The sequence below is a fragment of the Lethenteron reissneri genome, chromosome 23, assembly GCF_015708825.2.
Source record: "Lethenteron reissneri isolate LAM-NWPU_2019-01 chromosome 23, ASM1570882v1, whole genome shotgun sequence".
In the NCBI taxonomy this organism is placed as follows: Eukaryota; Metazoa; Chordata; class Hyperoartia; order Petromyzontiformes; family Petromyzontidae; genus Lethenteron; species Lethenteron reissneri.
The window spans coordinates 2,334,758-2,348,266 of NC_083801.1; the positions used below are offsets into that span (position 1 = coordinate 2,334,758).

The 13,509-nt window shown below is 46.9% G+C and overlaps 5 protein-coding genes across 5 annotated transcripts; 2 read left to right on the plus strand and 3 right to left on the minus strand.

The window, feature by feature from the left end:
- Window positions 1–603: 603 nt before the first annotated feature.
- On the minus strand, window positions 604–1,995 carry LOC133345838 (heat shock protein beta-11-like). The gene has a single exon (XM_061556859.1). It carries the CDS (start codon window positions 1,918–1,920, stop codon window positions 1,306–1,308), a length of 615 nt encoding a protein of 204 aa, XP_061412843.1. The 5' UTR covers window positions 1,921–1,995; the 3' UTR covers window positions 604–1,305.
- A 1,025-nt stretch (window positions 1,996–3,020) lies between these two features.
- Window positions 3,021–4,062, plus strand: LOC133345837 (heat shock protein beta-11-like). Its single transcript, XM_061556857.1, has one exon. It carries the CDS (start codon window positions 3,093–3,095, stop codon window positions 3,705–3,707), a length of 615 nt encoding a protein of 204 aa, XP_061412841.1. The 5' UTR covers window positions 3,021–3,092; the 3' UTR covers window positions 3,708–4,062.
- Window positions 4,063–6,992: 2,930 nt separating this feature from the next.
- On the minus strand, window positions 6,993–7,709 carry LOC133345840 (heat shock protein beta-11-like). Its single transcript, XM_061556861.1, has one exon. It carries the CDS (start codon window positions 7,645–7,647, stop codon window positions 7,033–7,035), a length of 615 nt encoding a protein of 204 aa, XP_061412845.1. The 5' UTR covers window positions 7,648–7,709; the 3' UTR covers window positions 6,993–7,032.
- A 1,034-nt stretch (window positions 7,710–8,743) lies between these two features.
- On the plus strand, window positions 8,744–9,655 carry LOC133345839 (heat shock protein 30-like). The gene has a single exon (XM_061556860.1). The coding sequence runs from the start codon at window positions 8,814–8,816 to the stop codon at window positions 9,426–9,428; it is 615 nt and encodes a 204-aa protein (XP_061412844.1). The 5' UTR covers window positions 8,744–8,813; the 3' UTR covers window positions 9,429–9,655.
- Window positions 9,656–12,194: 2,539 nt separating this feature from the next.
- LOC133345735 (heat shock protein beta-11-like) lies at window positions 12,195–13,251 on the minus strand. The gene has a single exon (XM_061556704.1). The coding sequence runs from the start codon at window positions 13,196–13,198 to the stop codon at window positions 12,584–12,586; it is 615 nt and encodes a 204-aa protein (XP_061412688.1). The 5' UTR covers window positions 13,199–13,251; the 3' UTR covers window positions 12,195–12,583.
- Between the last annotated feature and the right edge of the window lie 258 nt (window positions 13,252–13,509).

Sequence of the window (13,509 nt, forward strand, 5' to 3'; positions counted from 1 at the left end):
CCTCCCCACCCTCCCCTCCCCACCCAGCCCCTCCCCATCCTCTCCACCCAGCCCCTCCCCACCCCACCCAGCCCCTCCCCACCCTCTCCACCCAGCCCCTCCCCACCCAGCCCCTCCCTGCACGACGGACACAATAATCCCCTGTGGGCTGGTGTAACCAGGAGGTTCCCACCAGTAATAGCAGCGTGACTTGCAGTGCTAAAGCAGCGATGTTGTCATGTAACTATTTACATTCTCTGCGTCGCAACATTTAATGGCAACTGATTTTTTCTGTGGCACGCTTGTCCCCACGATTAGAGGACCAATTCCTTAGCGACGTATTTACTACTAATTGAAGGGTGATAAATGTGAAATGTGAAGTGGTAAGATTGATCTTTGATCATTGCAAGCCAATCCCAAATTGTGAGTGCGGAGTGACTGGGTAGGACGACCACACAGGCAGGACCCGACAGCGTGAGCCTGGCGCCTTGGGAGTTGTCATGGACAGGGAGCAATGAGGCGGCGTTACCGGTTGTCTTAGTTTTGGGGAATTCTGTCTCAAGAACTCTGATCCACAGCAACGATGAAACAAACACAATTCAGAAAAAAAGAACAGTGCAACTGTTTCATGAAATTAAGAGGCATTTTATTATGTTAAAAAAATATTCGTCATTTACCATTGCCAAAAAAGAGTATAGTTTTGTTAATAAATATTTAGATTCAGTTAAAAATGGGCACTACGTGAAAAATAGCAATGTATAACGATGAAAAATACTTGAAGATAACATTTAGCATTATCTTATTGTAATATATGATCGTGTAATTGCAAATTAACACGATGCAATACAATTTGACAATCATGCACAGCGATACACTTACTCCAATGGAGTTGAATGTGAACTCTGAAAAATGAAATATTAGTTAACATAGCGTGAATAGAAACTGCTTTAACTAAACACATTCCTGTGGAGGTGGTAGGAACGTTGGGTTGCTCGGTCAATGGCCAGGGTCAACGGCGGCGTGGTGCATTCTGCAAATATTCCCGACTGTGAGGGCGGGCACAAGCTGGCGTGAGTAGGTTAAACGTTGAGTTTTATAAGGGCACCACGGGGTGACCAGCCCCTCCCCCCCCCCAGCCCCACCCCTCCCACCCCCCACTCAGCCCCACCCACCCCACCCAGCCCCTCCCCACCCAGCCCCTCCCTGCACGACGGACACAATAATCCCCTGTGGGCTGGTGTAACCAGGAGGTTCCTACCAGTAATATCCGTACAATAAAAACATCAATGAAGCAGGTTGCTGTAATGGATGCTCCAGGACGCCACTCTACGCGTGAGTGGAGCCAGTGGACTGAGAGGCCGTGCCAGGAGTCGATGTCGCTGGCTGCTCAATGGCCACCACCCTCTCGGCCGCTGCAGGGAGGGCGCGGCGCTGAGCCTTGACCTTCAGCTTCCCGTCTTGGGTCAAGCAGCAGCTCACGCTCTGCGGGTCCACGTCCCTGGGCAGCTGCGTCTCCCTGTGGAACTCCTGGCAGCTGTGGCTGTAGCTGCCGCTGCTGACTTCTCCGCTCTTCACCTCGCGCCGTCCAGCCACCACCAGCTTGTCTCCAGACACCTTCACGGCCAGGTCCTGTGGGGAGAAGTCCTGCACGTCCAGGGACGCGACAAACCCGTCTCCCTGCTCCTGTGGATCTTCAATCTGGAACCCACTGCTCACGGCCGGCTGCTGCAGCAGTGCGTCTCCGAGGCTGCCCGGAGCCCACGTGTGGCTGCTGAGCTGATCGACTCCACGGAAGATTCTCTCCATCCTCTCGATCTCGCTCCTCATGTATCGCTGCAGCTGCTGGAAGAGGCTTTCACCGCGGGGCTTCCAGACCGGCCAGCCTGGCCAGACGCTCCTCTCCATCACGTGCATCGCAGGGAAGTAAACACTCAGGGCCATGCTTGCTTGTTGATGTGCTTCACAGTGAGGCTCGCTTCAGCTGTGAGCGCTGCTCCCTCCTCTGCCGATGTTCTGCCAGTGCAGCTACAGGAGCTGCTTTTATAGCCCTGGCAGTGCTGACGAGCAGATGCCAGGGGGAGCCAGAAGCGTCCAGAATGACGCAGCTGCTCCCAGGGGCTTCCCGCATCCGCAGAAAATAGCAGTGACTCGTGTCTCAGGCTGCATTCTGTGACAAGTTCACTACAATAGCATCCAGTTCACGCTGCCAACTTTAGCACTACGTATATTTTAAAAATAACATCGTACAGAATGTATAGTTTGCATTAATAAAGTTTAAAGTAAGACACATTCGTTGGCTTTGCTCATCTCACTGTGTGCCTCAGTCTTTCCTGATAAGGCTGATGATGTCATTGTGCTGTGTAAGCGAGAATGTAAGTGTCGGTTTGTATCACGCTTCAAAGTGTAGTAATTTCAATTCAATATTGAAGAGCACATCACTCTGTTTTACAATCATTATATCACTGTGTAATGCATTTTTATTTTGATCCTGGGTAGTAAGTGTTATTTCCTAATTGCGTATGCCTAAAAAGTACAGAAAACGGCTATTATTCCTCACAAACTTTGCTTTTGTGACCAGGACATTGATAATTTTAAATTTACCTATTTTCAATGAGAAAACGTGTGCATTTGTGTCATTCCTTCACGTAAAGTCCTGGTCACAACAGCAAAGCTTGTGGGGAATAATAGCCATTTTCGATCATTTTGAGGCATTAGCAATTAGAAAATAACACTTACTACCCAGGAACAAAAATCGGTGTACATAGTGAATTATCAGTGCATAGTGAATTATCAGTGCATAGTGAATTATCAGTGCATAGTGAATTTTCAGTGCATAGTGAATTATCAGTGCAGAGTGAATTCCATGCCAGTAAAATGCTCACAGACTGCAGCCTGAGACACGAGTCACGCTCTTGATTCTCTGCCGATGATGGAAGCCCATGGGAGCAGCTGCGTCAATCTGGACGCTTCTGGCTCCCCCTGGCATCTGCTCGTAGCTACTACCAGGGCTATAAAAGCAGCTCCTGTAGCTGCACTGGCAGAACATCGGCGGAGGAGGGAGCAGCGCTCACAGCTGAAGGGAGCCTCACTGTGAAGCACATCAACAAGCAAGCATGGCCCTGAGTGTTTACTTCCCTGCGATGCACGTGATGGAAAGGAGCGTCTGGCCAGGCTGGCCGGTCTGGAACCCCCGCGGTGAAAGCCTCTTCCAGCAGCTGCAGCGAGACATGAGGAGCGAGATCGAGAGGATGGAGAGAATCTTCCGTGGAGTCGATCAGCTCAGCAGCCACACGTGGGCTCCGGGCAGCCTCGGAGACGCACTGCTGCAGCAGCCGGCCGTGAGCAGTGGGTTCCAGATTGAAGATCCACAGGAGCAGGGAGACGGGTTTGTCGCGTCCCTGGACGTGCAGGACTTCTCCCCACAGGACCTGGCCGTGAAGGTGTCTGGAGACAAGCTGGTGGTGGCTGGACGGCGCGAGGTGAAGAGCGGAGAAGTCAGCAGCGGCAGCTACAGCCACAGCTGCCAGGAGTTCCACAGGGAGACGCAGCTGCCCAGGGACGTGGACCCGCAGAGCGTGAGCTGCTGCTTGACCCAAGACGGGAAGCTGAAGGTCAAGGCTCAGCGCCGCGCCCTCCCTGCAGCGGCCGAGAGGGTGGTGGCCATTGAGCAGCCAGCGACATCGACTCCTGGCACGGCCTCTCAGTCCACTGGCTCCACTCACGCGTAGAGTGGCGTCCTGGAGCATCCATTCCCGTGTCTGGTTATTTAAACAGTATTCGTGCTGGAATTTAATTTGATACAATGTCATGAATTTTGTATTTTAAGTCTTCATGAGAATGTTTAAATATATGTAATGTGTCGTATCTTAACAGTAATTTAACATCCTGCAGGACGTTATTTTCAATGCGACTCATTAGATTAAGAATGTTGCATTTTACGGGGCAACATTAAGTACAATATTGTAAGCAATTTATTGTTTACACACGAATATAGTTATTTAGGTGTACATGTACGTTCCTGCTTTGAGCTCTTACTGTTAACATTGTATGCAGTACATAAACAAAAACAACGTTTGATTTGTGGCTTTCGTCCGTATACTGTATTTTTTTTAAAGACATTTTTAAATAAAGTTTTTGTTGCATAAAACCCAATGTTCTAAGTCCAGTTTATATACTGAACCTCATGATGCACAACTGAGGATGTTGAATTATTAAGCAGCATTTTAAATTATTTTAAATGAACGGTGAGCTGAGTACAGCCGAATGGACATCAGTGTAGTGACGTAAATACTGATATGAAAATACATATTTAAACTGCGCAATAATCGATCAAAATGAACAAAATTTGATCAAAATTAAATCTCCAATGCTTGACATTTAATCAGCCGCATAGCCGATTCATGGTCAGGATGTTGTGTATGTTTGCATGGGCATGGCGAGAGTTGCCACCTGTCCGGGAATATCCATCTCTGTTCATTTGGTAGGTATCAATTTGTACCGAGATATAGCACCCTTATTGTGTCGTTTACTGTGAAGTTCTGATAATTATAGACCGAGTGCTGACTGAGAAATCTGTCCAGGTTTGGTCTACAGTCAAAAAGTTGGCAATCTCATAGCAACACCCTCCTGTGTCTCCAGTGTGAATATGCAGTAGAGTCACTTGTTCAACGCAGCGTATGTTTGCTTGGTGAACTTCTTTCGCACCGTACGCAGCCAACCATGCTTTAATGGAGGTGCGGGGGAATAACAAACTGAACGCAAAAAGAACAGGGACACAGATTGAAAACACAGAAGTGCATTTACACGTAGGGCGGTTGTTGAAGGGGGAGAGGGATGAAAAGTATTAAGAGAGACGTATCAGGGCAGAGCAAAGTGGTTATTGTAATCTGAACTTAATAATAAAACGTAAGAAAGCATTTTGCCTTAAGCAGAATGCTCGTTAATCAGGGGACATGACCTGCAATAACAGACTCATCACAAACATGGCCATTGATGAAGACAATGGAGCCAATGTTGAGAAGTGCACAAGGAAGCGTAGACATGCAAATGCTAGGAATTATACTGAGACTGGAAGCAGGACACGTCAATTGGATATCATATGCAAATTAAAGGCATTATTTTAGTTTCGAAAGTTGGGGTGAGGCAGGACACAACCTGAAGGGATGACGGCCGGTGGACGAGACTAACGTGGGAATGGGAGCTAAAGGAGGGAACACAACCAACAGAGTCGAATGCGAAGATGGAGCGAATAAATCAAGCTGTGGGAACGAGACAGACAGATTTTTGCATCGGAAATCCGCAAGAGATGGTGATGGCTTCGTACAGAAGTGGCGAAATCACGGCTGGAGATGGTGACGGCTGCATAAGTAGCTTTCGAAAACATTTACACGATATCAACTTCAAAAACATCCAATTACTAAAACACATTTTCATTAAATGTGTATTCAGAAAGATAAACGATAACAATTTGCCGTTTTCTATATGCTATGTACGTGATGTCCCCCTGTGTGTTCCCTCGCTATATGTTTCACCCCATTCCCACCTGATGATGAGCGCTTGTGTTGCGTTCGAAACGTCGTGATTTATTTTAATTTGATTACATTTTATTCATTAAAATTTTATTTTATTTCTACATACGTGACTTTACCGAAAAAACCAATGAGTAATAGTAAAGGAATTACATAGTTTATTTTGCTAATTTACAATAAAGCGTAATTTTTTCATTGTACTATTTTCATATGTATTCTTGGTTCTTTCGGTAAAGTCACGTAGAAGGGAAACAATAAAATAATAACGTCGTGAGAAATTTTTTTTGTTTTCCTTCTTCGTGACTTTACCGAAAGAACCAAGAATATGAATCCCTGCAGTCACGGAAGCATTAAATCAAAAGTTTAATATGTCTTAAGGGTTTTTTTTTATTCTCTAAGATAAAAAAATGTTTTGACAAAAAATTTACATTTAAAGGCGCATTATTTGAAAGTGCTATTTTAAATCAATCGTGTCATTCTTCGATAGTTTTGGTTATTCCCACCTTTTTGGTGCCCCGAATGTCTTATGATCTTCTGCCATTTCAACTAATCGTAACGTTTATTTCTTCCACGACAAATTCCGTGTAGCGAGCTGCAAAACGAATTTTGTTGGCAACAGCCCAAAGCCACTAACAACAGAGTTATTGTTGGGGTGGAGAGAAGCACAGCCAGCAGCCAGCCAGGAAATTCGAGACAGAATATTTTAATAGCAGCGTGACTTACACTGCTACAGCAGCATTGCTGTGCTGTAACTGATTTCCATTCTCTCAGTCGCAATATTCAAGGGCAACTAATTTATCCGTGTTTACGATTGGCCATACGATGTGAGAAACAACTCTTCACGTTAGGATTTGTTAACAGTTGAAGGGCGATAGAAGTGAAATGGGCTTTGTGGTAACATTTCACGTAAATCATTGCAACCCCGGCCCCAATTCTGAGTTGCGAGTGACTCGGCAGGACGACCACACAGGCAGGGCCGACGGCGTGAGCCTGGCACCTTGGGAGTTGTCATGGACAGGGAGCAATGAGGCGGCGCTACCGGTTGTCTTAGTTTTGGGGAATTCTGTCTCAAGATCTCTGATCCACAGCAACGATGAAACAAACACAATACAGACAAAAAGAACAGTGCAACTGTTGTATGAAATTGAAAGGCATTTTATTATATTAAAAAAAACATTCGTCAAAAACGATTGCCAAAAACAGTATAGTATTGTCAATAATAATTTAGATTCAGTTAGAAATGTATACTATGTGAAAAATAGCAATGTACAGCGATGAAAAATACGTGAAGATAACATTCAGCATTATATTTCAATATATGAACGTGTAATGGAAAATTAAAACGATGCAATACAATTTGACAATCATGTACAGCGATACACTTACTCCAATGGAGTTGAATGTGAACGCTGAAAACGTAAATATTATAAGAACATATCGTGAATAGAACCCGATTCAACAAAATATCCATGTAAGTAAATCATCAATGAAGCAGGCTGCTGGAATGGATGCTCCAGGCGCCACTCTACGCGTGAGTGGAGCCAGTGGACTGAGAGGCCGTGCCAGGAGTCGATGTCGCTGGCTGCTCAATGGCCACCACCCTCTCGGCCGCTGCAGGGAGGGCGCGGCGCTGAGCCTTGACCTTCAGCTTCCCGTCTTGGGTCAAGCAGCAGCTCACGCTCTGCGGGTCCACGTCCCTGGGCAGCTGCGTCTCCCTGTGGAACTCCTGGCAGCTGTGGCTGTAGCTGCCGCTGCTGACTTCTCCGCTCTTCACCTCGCGCCGTCCAGCCACCACCAGCTTGTCTCCAGACACCTTCACGGCCAGGTCCTGTGGGGAGAAGTCCTGCACGTCCAGGGACGCGACAAACCCGTCTCCCTGCTCCTGTGGATCTTCAATCTGGAACCCACTGCTCACGGCCGGCTGCTGCAGCAGTGCGTCTCCGAGGCTGTCCGGAGCCCACGTGTGGCTGCTGAGCTGATCGACTCCACGGAAAATTCTCTCCATCCTCTCGATCTCGCTCCTCATGTCCCGCTGCAGGTGCTGGAAGAGACTTTCACCGCGGGGGTTCCAGACCGGCCAGCCTGGCCAGACGCTCCTCTCCACCACGTGCATCGCAGGGAAGTAAACACTCAGGGCCATGCTTGTTGATGTGCTTCACAGTGACGCTCGCTTCAGCTGTGAGCGCTGCTCCCTCCTCCGCCGATGTTCTGCCAGTGCAGCGACAGGAGCTGCTTTTATAGCCCTGGCAGTGCTGACGAGCAGATGCCAGGGGGAGCCAGAAGCGTCCAGAATGACGCAGCTGCTTCCAGGGGCTTCCCTCATCCGCAGAAAATATCAGTGACTCATGTCTCAGGCTGCATTCTGCGACAAGTTCACTACAATAGCATCCAGTTCACGCTGTCAACTTTAGCATTACGTAAATTTTAAAAATAACATTGTACAGAATTCATAGTTTGCATTAATAAAGTTTAAAGTAAGACATTCGTTGGCTTTGCTCATCTCACTGTGTGCCTCAGTCTTTCCTGATAAGGCTGAGGATGTCATTGTGCTGTGTAAGCGAGAATGTAAGTGTCGGTTTGTATCACCATTCAAAGTGTAGTAATTTCAATTCAATATAGAAGAGCACATCACTGTTTTACATTCATTATATCACTGTGTGACGAAATTGTTTTGTTTGTTCCTGGGTTGTAAGTGTTACTTCCTATTTGCCTATCCCTCAAAAGTATAGAAAATGGCTATTATTCCCCACAAACTTTGCATTTATGACCAGGACATTGATATTTATAAATTTACCTATTTTCAATGAGAAAACGTGTGCATTTGAGTTATTCCTTCATGTAAAGTCCTGGTCACAAAATGAAAGTTTGTGGTGAATAAGAGCCATTTTCTATACTTTTGAGGCATAAGCAAATAGGAAGTAACACTTACTACCCAGGAACAAATATCGTGTTACATAGTGAATTATCAGTGCATAGTAAATTATCAGTGCAGAGTGAATTATCAGTGCAGAGTGAATTATCAGTGCAGAGCGAATTATCAGTGCAGAGTGAATTCCATGGCAGTAAACTGCTCACAGACTGCAGCCCGAGACACGAGTCACGCTCTTGATTCTTTGCCGATGATGGAAGGCCCTGGGAGCAGCTGCGTCATTCTGGACTATTCTGGCTCCCCCTGGCATCTGCTCGTCAGCACTGCCAGGGCTATAAAAGCAGCTCCTGTATCTGCACTGGCAGAACATCGGCGGAGGAGGAAGCAGCGCTCACAGCTGAAGCGAGCGTCACTGTGAAGCACATCAACTAACAAGCATGGCCCTGAGTGTTTACTTCCCTGCGATGCACGTGATGGAGAGGAGCGTCTGGCAAGGCTGGCCGGTCTGGAAGCCCCGCGGTGAAAGTCTCTTCCAGCAGCTGCAGCGAGACATGAGGAGCGAGATCGAGAGGATGGAGAGAATCTTCCGTGGAGTCGATCAGCTCAGCAGCCACACGTGGGCTCCGGGCAGCCTCGGAGACGCACTGCTGCAGCAGCCGGCCGTGAGCAGTGGGTTCCAGATTGAAGATCCACAGGAGCAGGGAGACGGGTTTGTCGCGTCCCTGGACGTGCAGGACTTCTCCCCACAGGACCTGGCCGTGAAGGTGTCTGGAGACAAGCTGGTGGTGGCTGGACGGCGCGAGGTGAAGAGCGGAGAAGTCAGCAGCGGCAGCTACAGCCACAGCTGCCAGGAGTTCCACAGGGAGACGCAGCTGCCCAGGGACGTGGACCCGCAGAGCGTGAGCTGCTGCTTGACCCAAGACGGGAAGCTGAAGGTCAAGGCTCAGCGTGGCGCCCTCCATGCAGCGGCCGAGAGGGTGGTGGCCATTGAGCAGTCAGCGACATCGACTCCTGGCACGGCCTCTCAGTCCACTGGCTCCACTCACGCGTAGAGTGGCGCCTGGAGCATCCATTCCCGTGTCTGACTATTTAAACAGTATTCGTGCTGGAATTCAGTTTGATACAGTGTCATGAATTTTGTATTTTAAGTCATCATAAGAATGTTAAAAGGCGTGTAATGTGTCGTATCTTAACAGTAATTTTAACATCCTACTGGACGTTATTTTGAACACGACTCATTAGATTAAGAATGTTTTATTTTACGGGGCAACAATATGTACAATATGTTAAGCAATTTATTGTTTACATTCGAATTTCGTTATTTAGTTGTACATGTACGTTCCTGCTTTGAGCTCTTACTGTTAACATTGTATGCAGTACATTCAGTATTATTTAGAACGTTTGATTTGTGGCTTTCGTCCGTATATTTTTAAAAAATACATTTTGAAATAAAGTTTTTGTTGCATAAAACCAAATGTTCTAAATCCAGTTTGTATACTGAACCTCAGGACGCACAACCGAGGATGTTTAATTATTAATCAGAATTTTTAATTATTTTAAAAGAATGGTGAGCTGAGTACAGCAGAATTAACATGAGTGCAGTTAAGTAAATACTGATATAAAAATATATATTTTAAACTGCGCCAAAATCAATCAAAACGAACAGAATTGGATCAAAATTAAATCTCCAATGCTTGAAATTTAATCAGCCGCATAGCCGATTCATGGTAAGGATGTTGTGTATGTTTGCATGGGCATGGCGAGAGTTGCCACCTGTCCGGGAATTACCATCTGTGTTCAGGTTGTAGGTATTTGTACTGAGATATAGGACCCTCATTGTTTTGATTGTTATTGTCGTTTACTGTGTAGTTCTGATAATTATAGACCGGGTGCTGACTGAGAAATCTGTCCAGGTTTGGTCTACGATTAAAATTTGGAAATCTCATAGCAACACCCTCCTGTGTCTCCAGTGTGAATATGCAGTAGGGTCATGTTTCAACGCAGCGTATGTTTACATGGTGAACTTCTTTCGCACCGTACGCAGCCAACCATGCTTTAATAGAGGTGCGGGGGAATAACAAACTGAACGCAAAAAGAACAGGGACACAGATTGAAAACACAGAAGTGCATTTACACGTAGGGCAGTTGGTGAAGGGGGAGAGGGATGAAAATTATTAAGAGAGATGTATCAGGGCAGAGCAAAGTTGTTATTATAATATGAACTTAATAAAAAGTAAGAAAGCATTATGCCTAAAACAGAATGTTTGTTAATCAGTGGACGTGACCTGCAACAACAGAAGCAACACAAACATGGTCATTGACGAAGACAATGCAACCAATGTTGAGAAGTGCACAAGGAAGCGAAGACATGCACATGCTAGGAATCATACTGAGACTGGAAGACGGACACGTCAATTGGATATCATATGCAAATGAAAGGCATCATTTTAGTTTCGAAAGGTGGGGTGAGGCAGGACACACAACTTGAAGGGATGACGGCCGGTGGTCGAGACTAACGTGGGAATGGGAGCTAAAGGAGGGAACGCAACCGACAGAGCGTCCACTGCGAAGATGTAGCAAATAAATCAACCTGTGGGCATGCGCCAGACGATTTTTGCATTGCAAATCCGCAAGAGATGTTGATGGCTTCGTACAGAAGTGGAGAAATCACGGCTGGAGATGGTGACGGCTGCAAAAGTAGCTTTGGAAAGCATTTACACGATATCACCTTCAAAAACATCCATTTACTAAATCACATTTTCATTAAATGTGTATTCAGAAAGATAAACTATAACAGTATAAGAATTAGATCGCTTCTTTATTTTGTTAATTTTAAAATAAAGCGTAAATTTTTAATTGTACTAGTTTAATGTCTTAAGGTTGTTTTAATATTCTCTAAGATAAAAAAGTTTGCCAAAAGAATGACATTAAAAGGCGCATTAATTGAACGTGCTATTTTAAATAAACCGTGTCATTCCTCGATACTGTTTTGGTAATTCCCACCTTTTTGGTGCCCCGATTGTCTTCTGAACATCTTCTACCATTTCAACTAATCGTCACGTTAATTTGTTACACGGCAAATCCGTGTAGCCTGTTGCCCAGCTACTTTTGTTGGCAACAGCCCAAAGCCATAAATAACAGAGTTATTTTTCGATTTAAAGCTTTCGTGACCTCAGGGATTCATCTTCTTGGTTCTTTCGGTAAAGTCACTTTTCTGATGGCACGGCGGCCACCCTACGTGGTCCCACTTCTTCACTCCATCAACTGGCCTCGATCTCTTCTGGGCTCCCCTCTATAACCTCTCTCCCACGTGACCCTGACTCCTCCCATCCGGATCGTCAGATCCGGCCTTCCCATACTGCCCTGCTGGCTCCACCTCCATTCACCTCGCTTCCCATTGGAGCCGAGGTGAACGGCGGCCCCTCTCACACGCCCCCCATACCGGGCTCCGCCCCCAATACCAAGGGTCGTGTGATTGGGCCAGAGTCCAGCAGCAACCAACATTTACGCTCGCATTACAACAGTATGATTTGTTAACAGTTGAAGGACGATATAACTGAAATGGCATTTGTGGTAACATTTCACGTAGATCATTGCAACCCCGGCCCCAATTCTGAGTGCGGAGTGACTGGGCAGGACGACCACACAGGCAGTGCCGACGGCGTGAGCCTGGCACCTTGGGAGTTGTCATGGACAGGGAGCAATGAGGCGGCGTTACCGGTTGTCTTAGTTTTGGGGAATTCTGTGTCCAGAACTCTGATCCACAGTAACGATGAAACAAACACAATGCAGACAAAAAGAACAGTACAACTGTTGCATGAAATTGAAAGGCATTTTATTATATATATAAAAAACATTCGTCAAATACCATTGGCAAGAACAGTACAGTATTGTCAATAAAAATTTAGATTCAGTTAGAAATGTATACTATGTGAAAAATAGCAATGTATAACGATGAAAAATACTTTCAGATAACATTCAGCATTATCTTATTGCAATATATGAACGTGTAATGGGATATTAAAACGATGCAACACAATTTGACAATCATGAACAGCGATACACTTACTCCAATGGATTTGAATGTGAACGCTGAAAACGCAAATATTAGTGAACATATCGTGAATAGAAACCGATTTAACAAAATATCCGTACAATCAAAACATCAATGAAGCAGGCTGCTGGAATGGATGCTCCAGGCGCCACTCTACGCGTGAGTGGAGCCAGTGGACTGAGAGGCCGTGTCAGGAGTCGATGTCGCTGGCTGCTCAATGGCCACCACCCTCTCGGCCGCTGCAGGGAGGGCGCGGCGCTGAGCCTTGACCTTCAGCTTCCCGTCTTGGGTCAAGCAGCAGCTCACGCTCTGCGGGTCCACGTCCCTGGGCAGCTGCGTCTCCCTGTGGAACTCCTGGCAGCTGTGGCTGTAGCTGCCGCTGCTGACTTCTCCGCTCTTCACCTCGCGCCGTCCAGCCACCACCAGCTTGTCTCCAGACACCTTCACGGCCAGGTCCTGTGGGGAGAAGTCCTGCACGTCCAGGGACGCGACGAACCCGTCTCCCTGCTCCTGTGGATCTTCAATCTGGAACCCACTGCTCACGGCCGGCTGCTGCAGCAGTGCGTCTCCGAGGCTGCCCGGAGCCCACGTGTGGCTGCCGAGCTGATCGACTTCACGGAAGATTCTCTCCATCCTCTCGATCTCGCTCCTCATGTCTCGCTGCAGCTGCTGGAAGAGACTTTCACCGCGGGGGTTCCAGACCGGCCAGCCTGGCCAGACACTCCTCTCCATCACGTGCATCGCAGGGAAGTAAACACTCAGGGCCATGCTTGTTGATGTGCTTCACAGTGACGCTCGCTTCAGCTGTGAGCGCTGCTCCCTCCTCCGCCGATGTTCTAGCCAGTGCAGCGACAGGAGCTGCTTTTATAGCCCTGGCAGTGCTGACGAGCAGATGCCAGGGGGAGCCAGAAGCGTCCAGAATGACGCAGCTGCTTCCAGGGGCTTCCCTCATCCGCAGAAAATATCAGTGACTCATGTCTCAGGCTGCATTCTGCGACAAGTTCACTACAATAGCATCCAGTTCACGCTGTCAACTTTAGCATTACGTAAATTTTAAAAATAACATTGTACAGAATTCA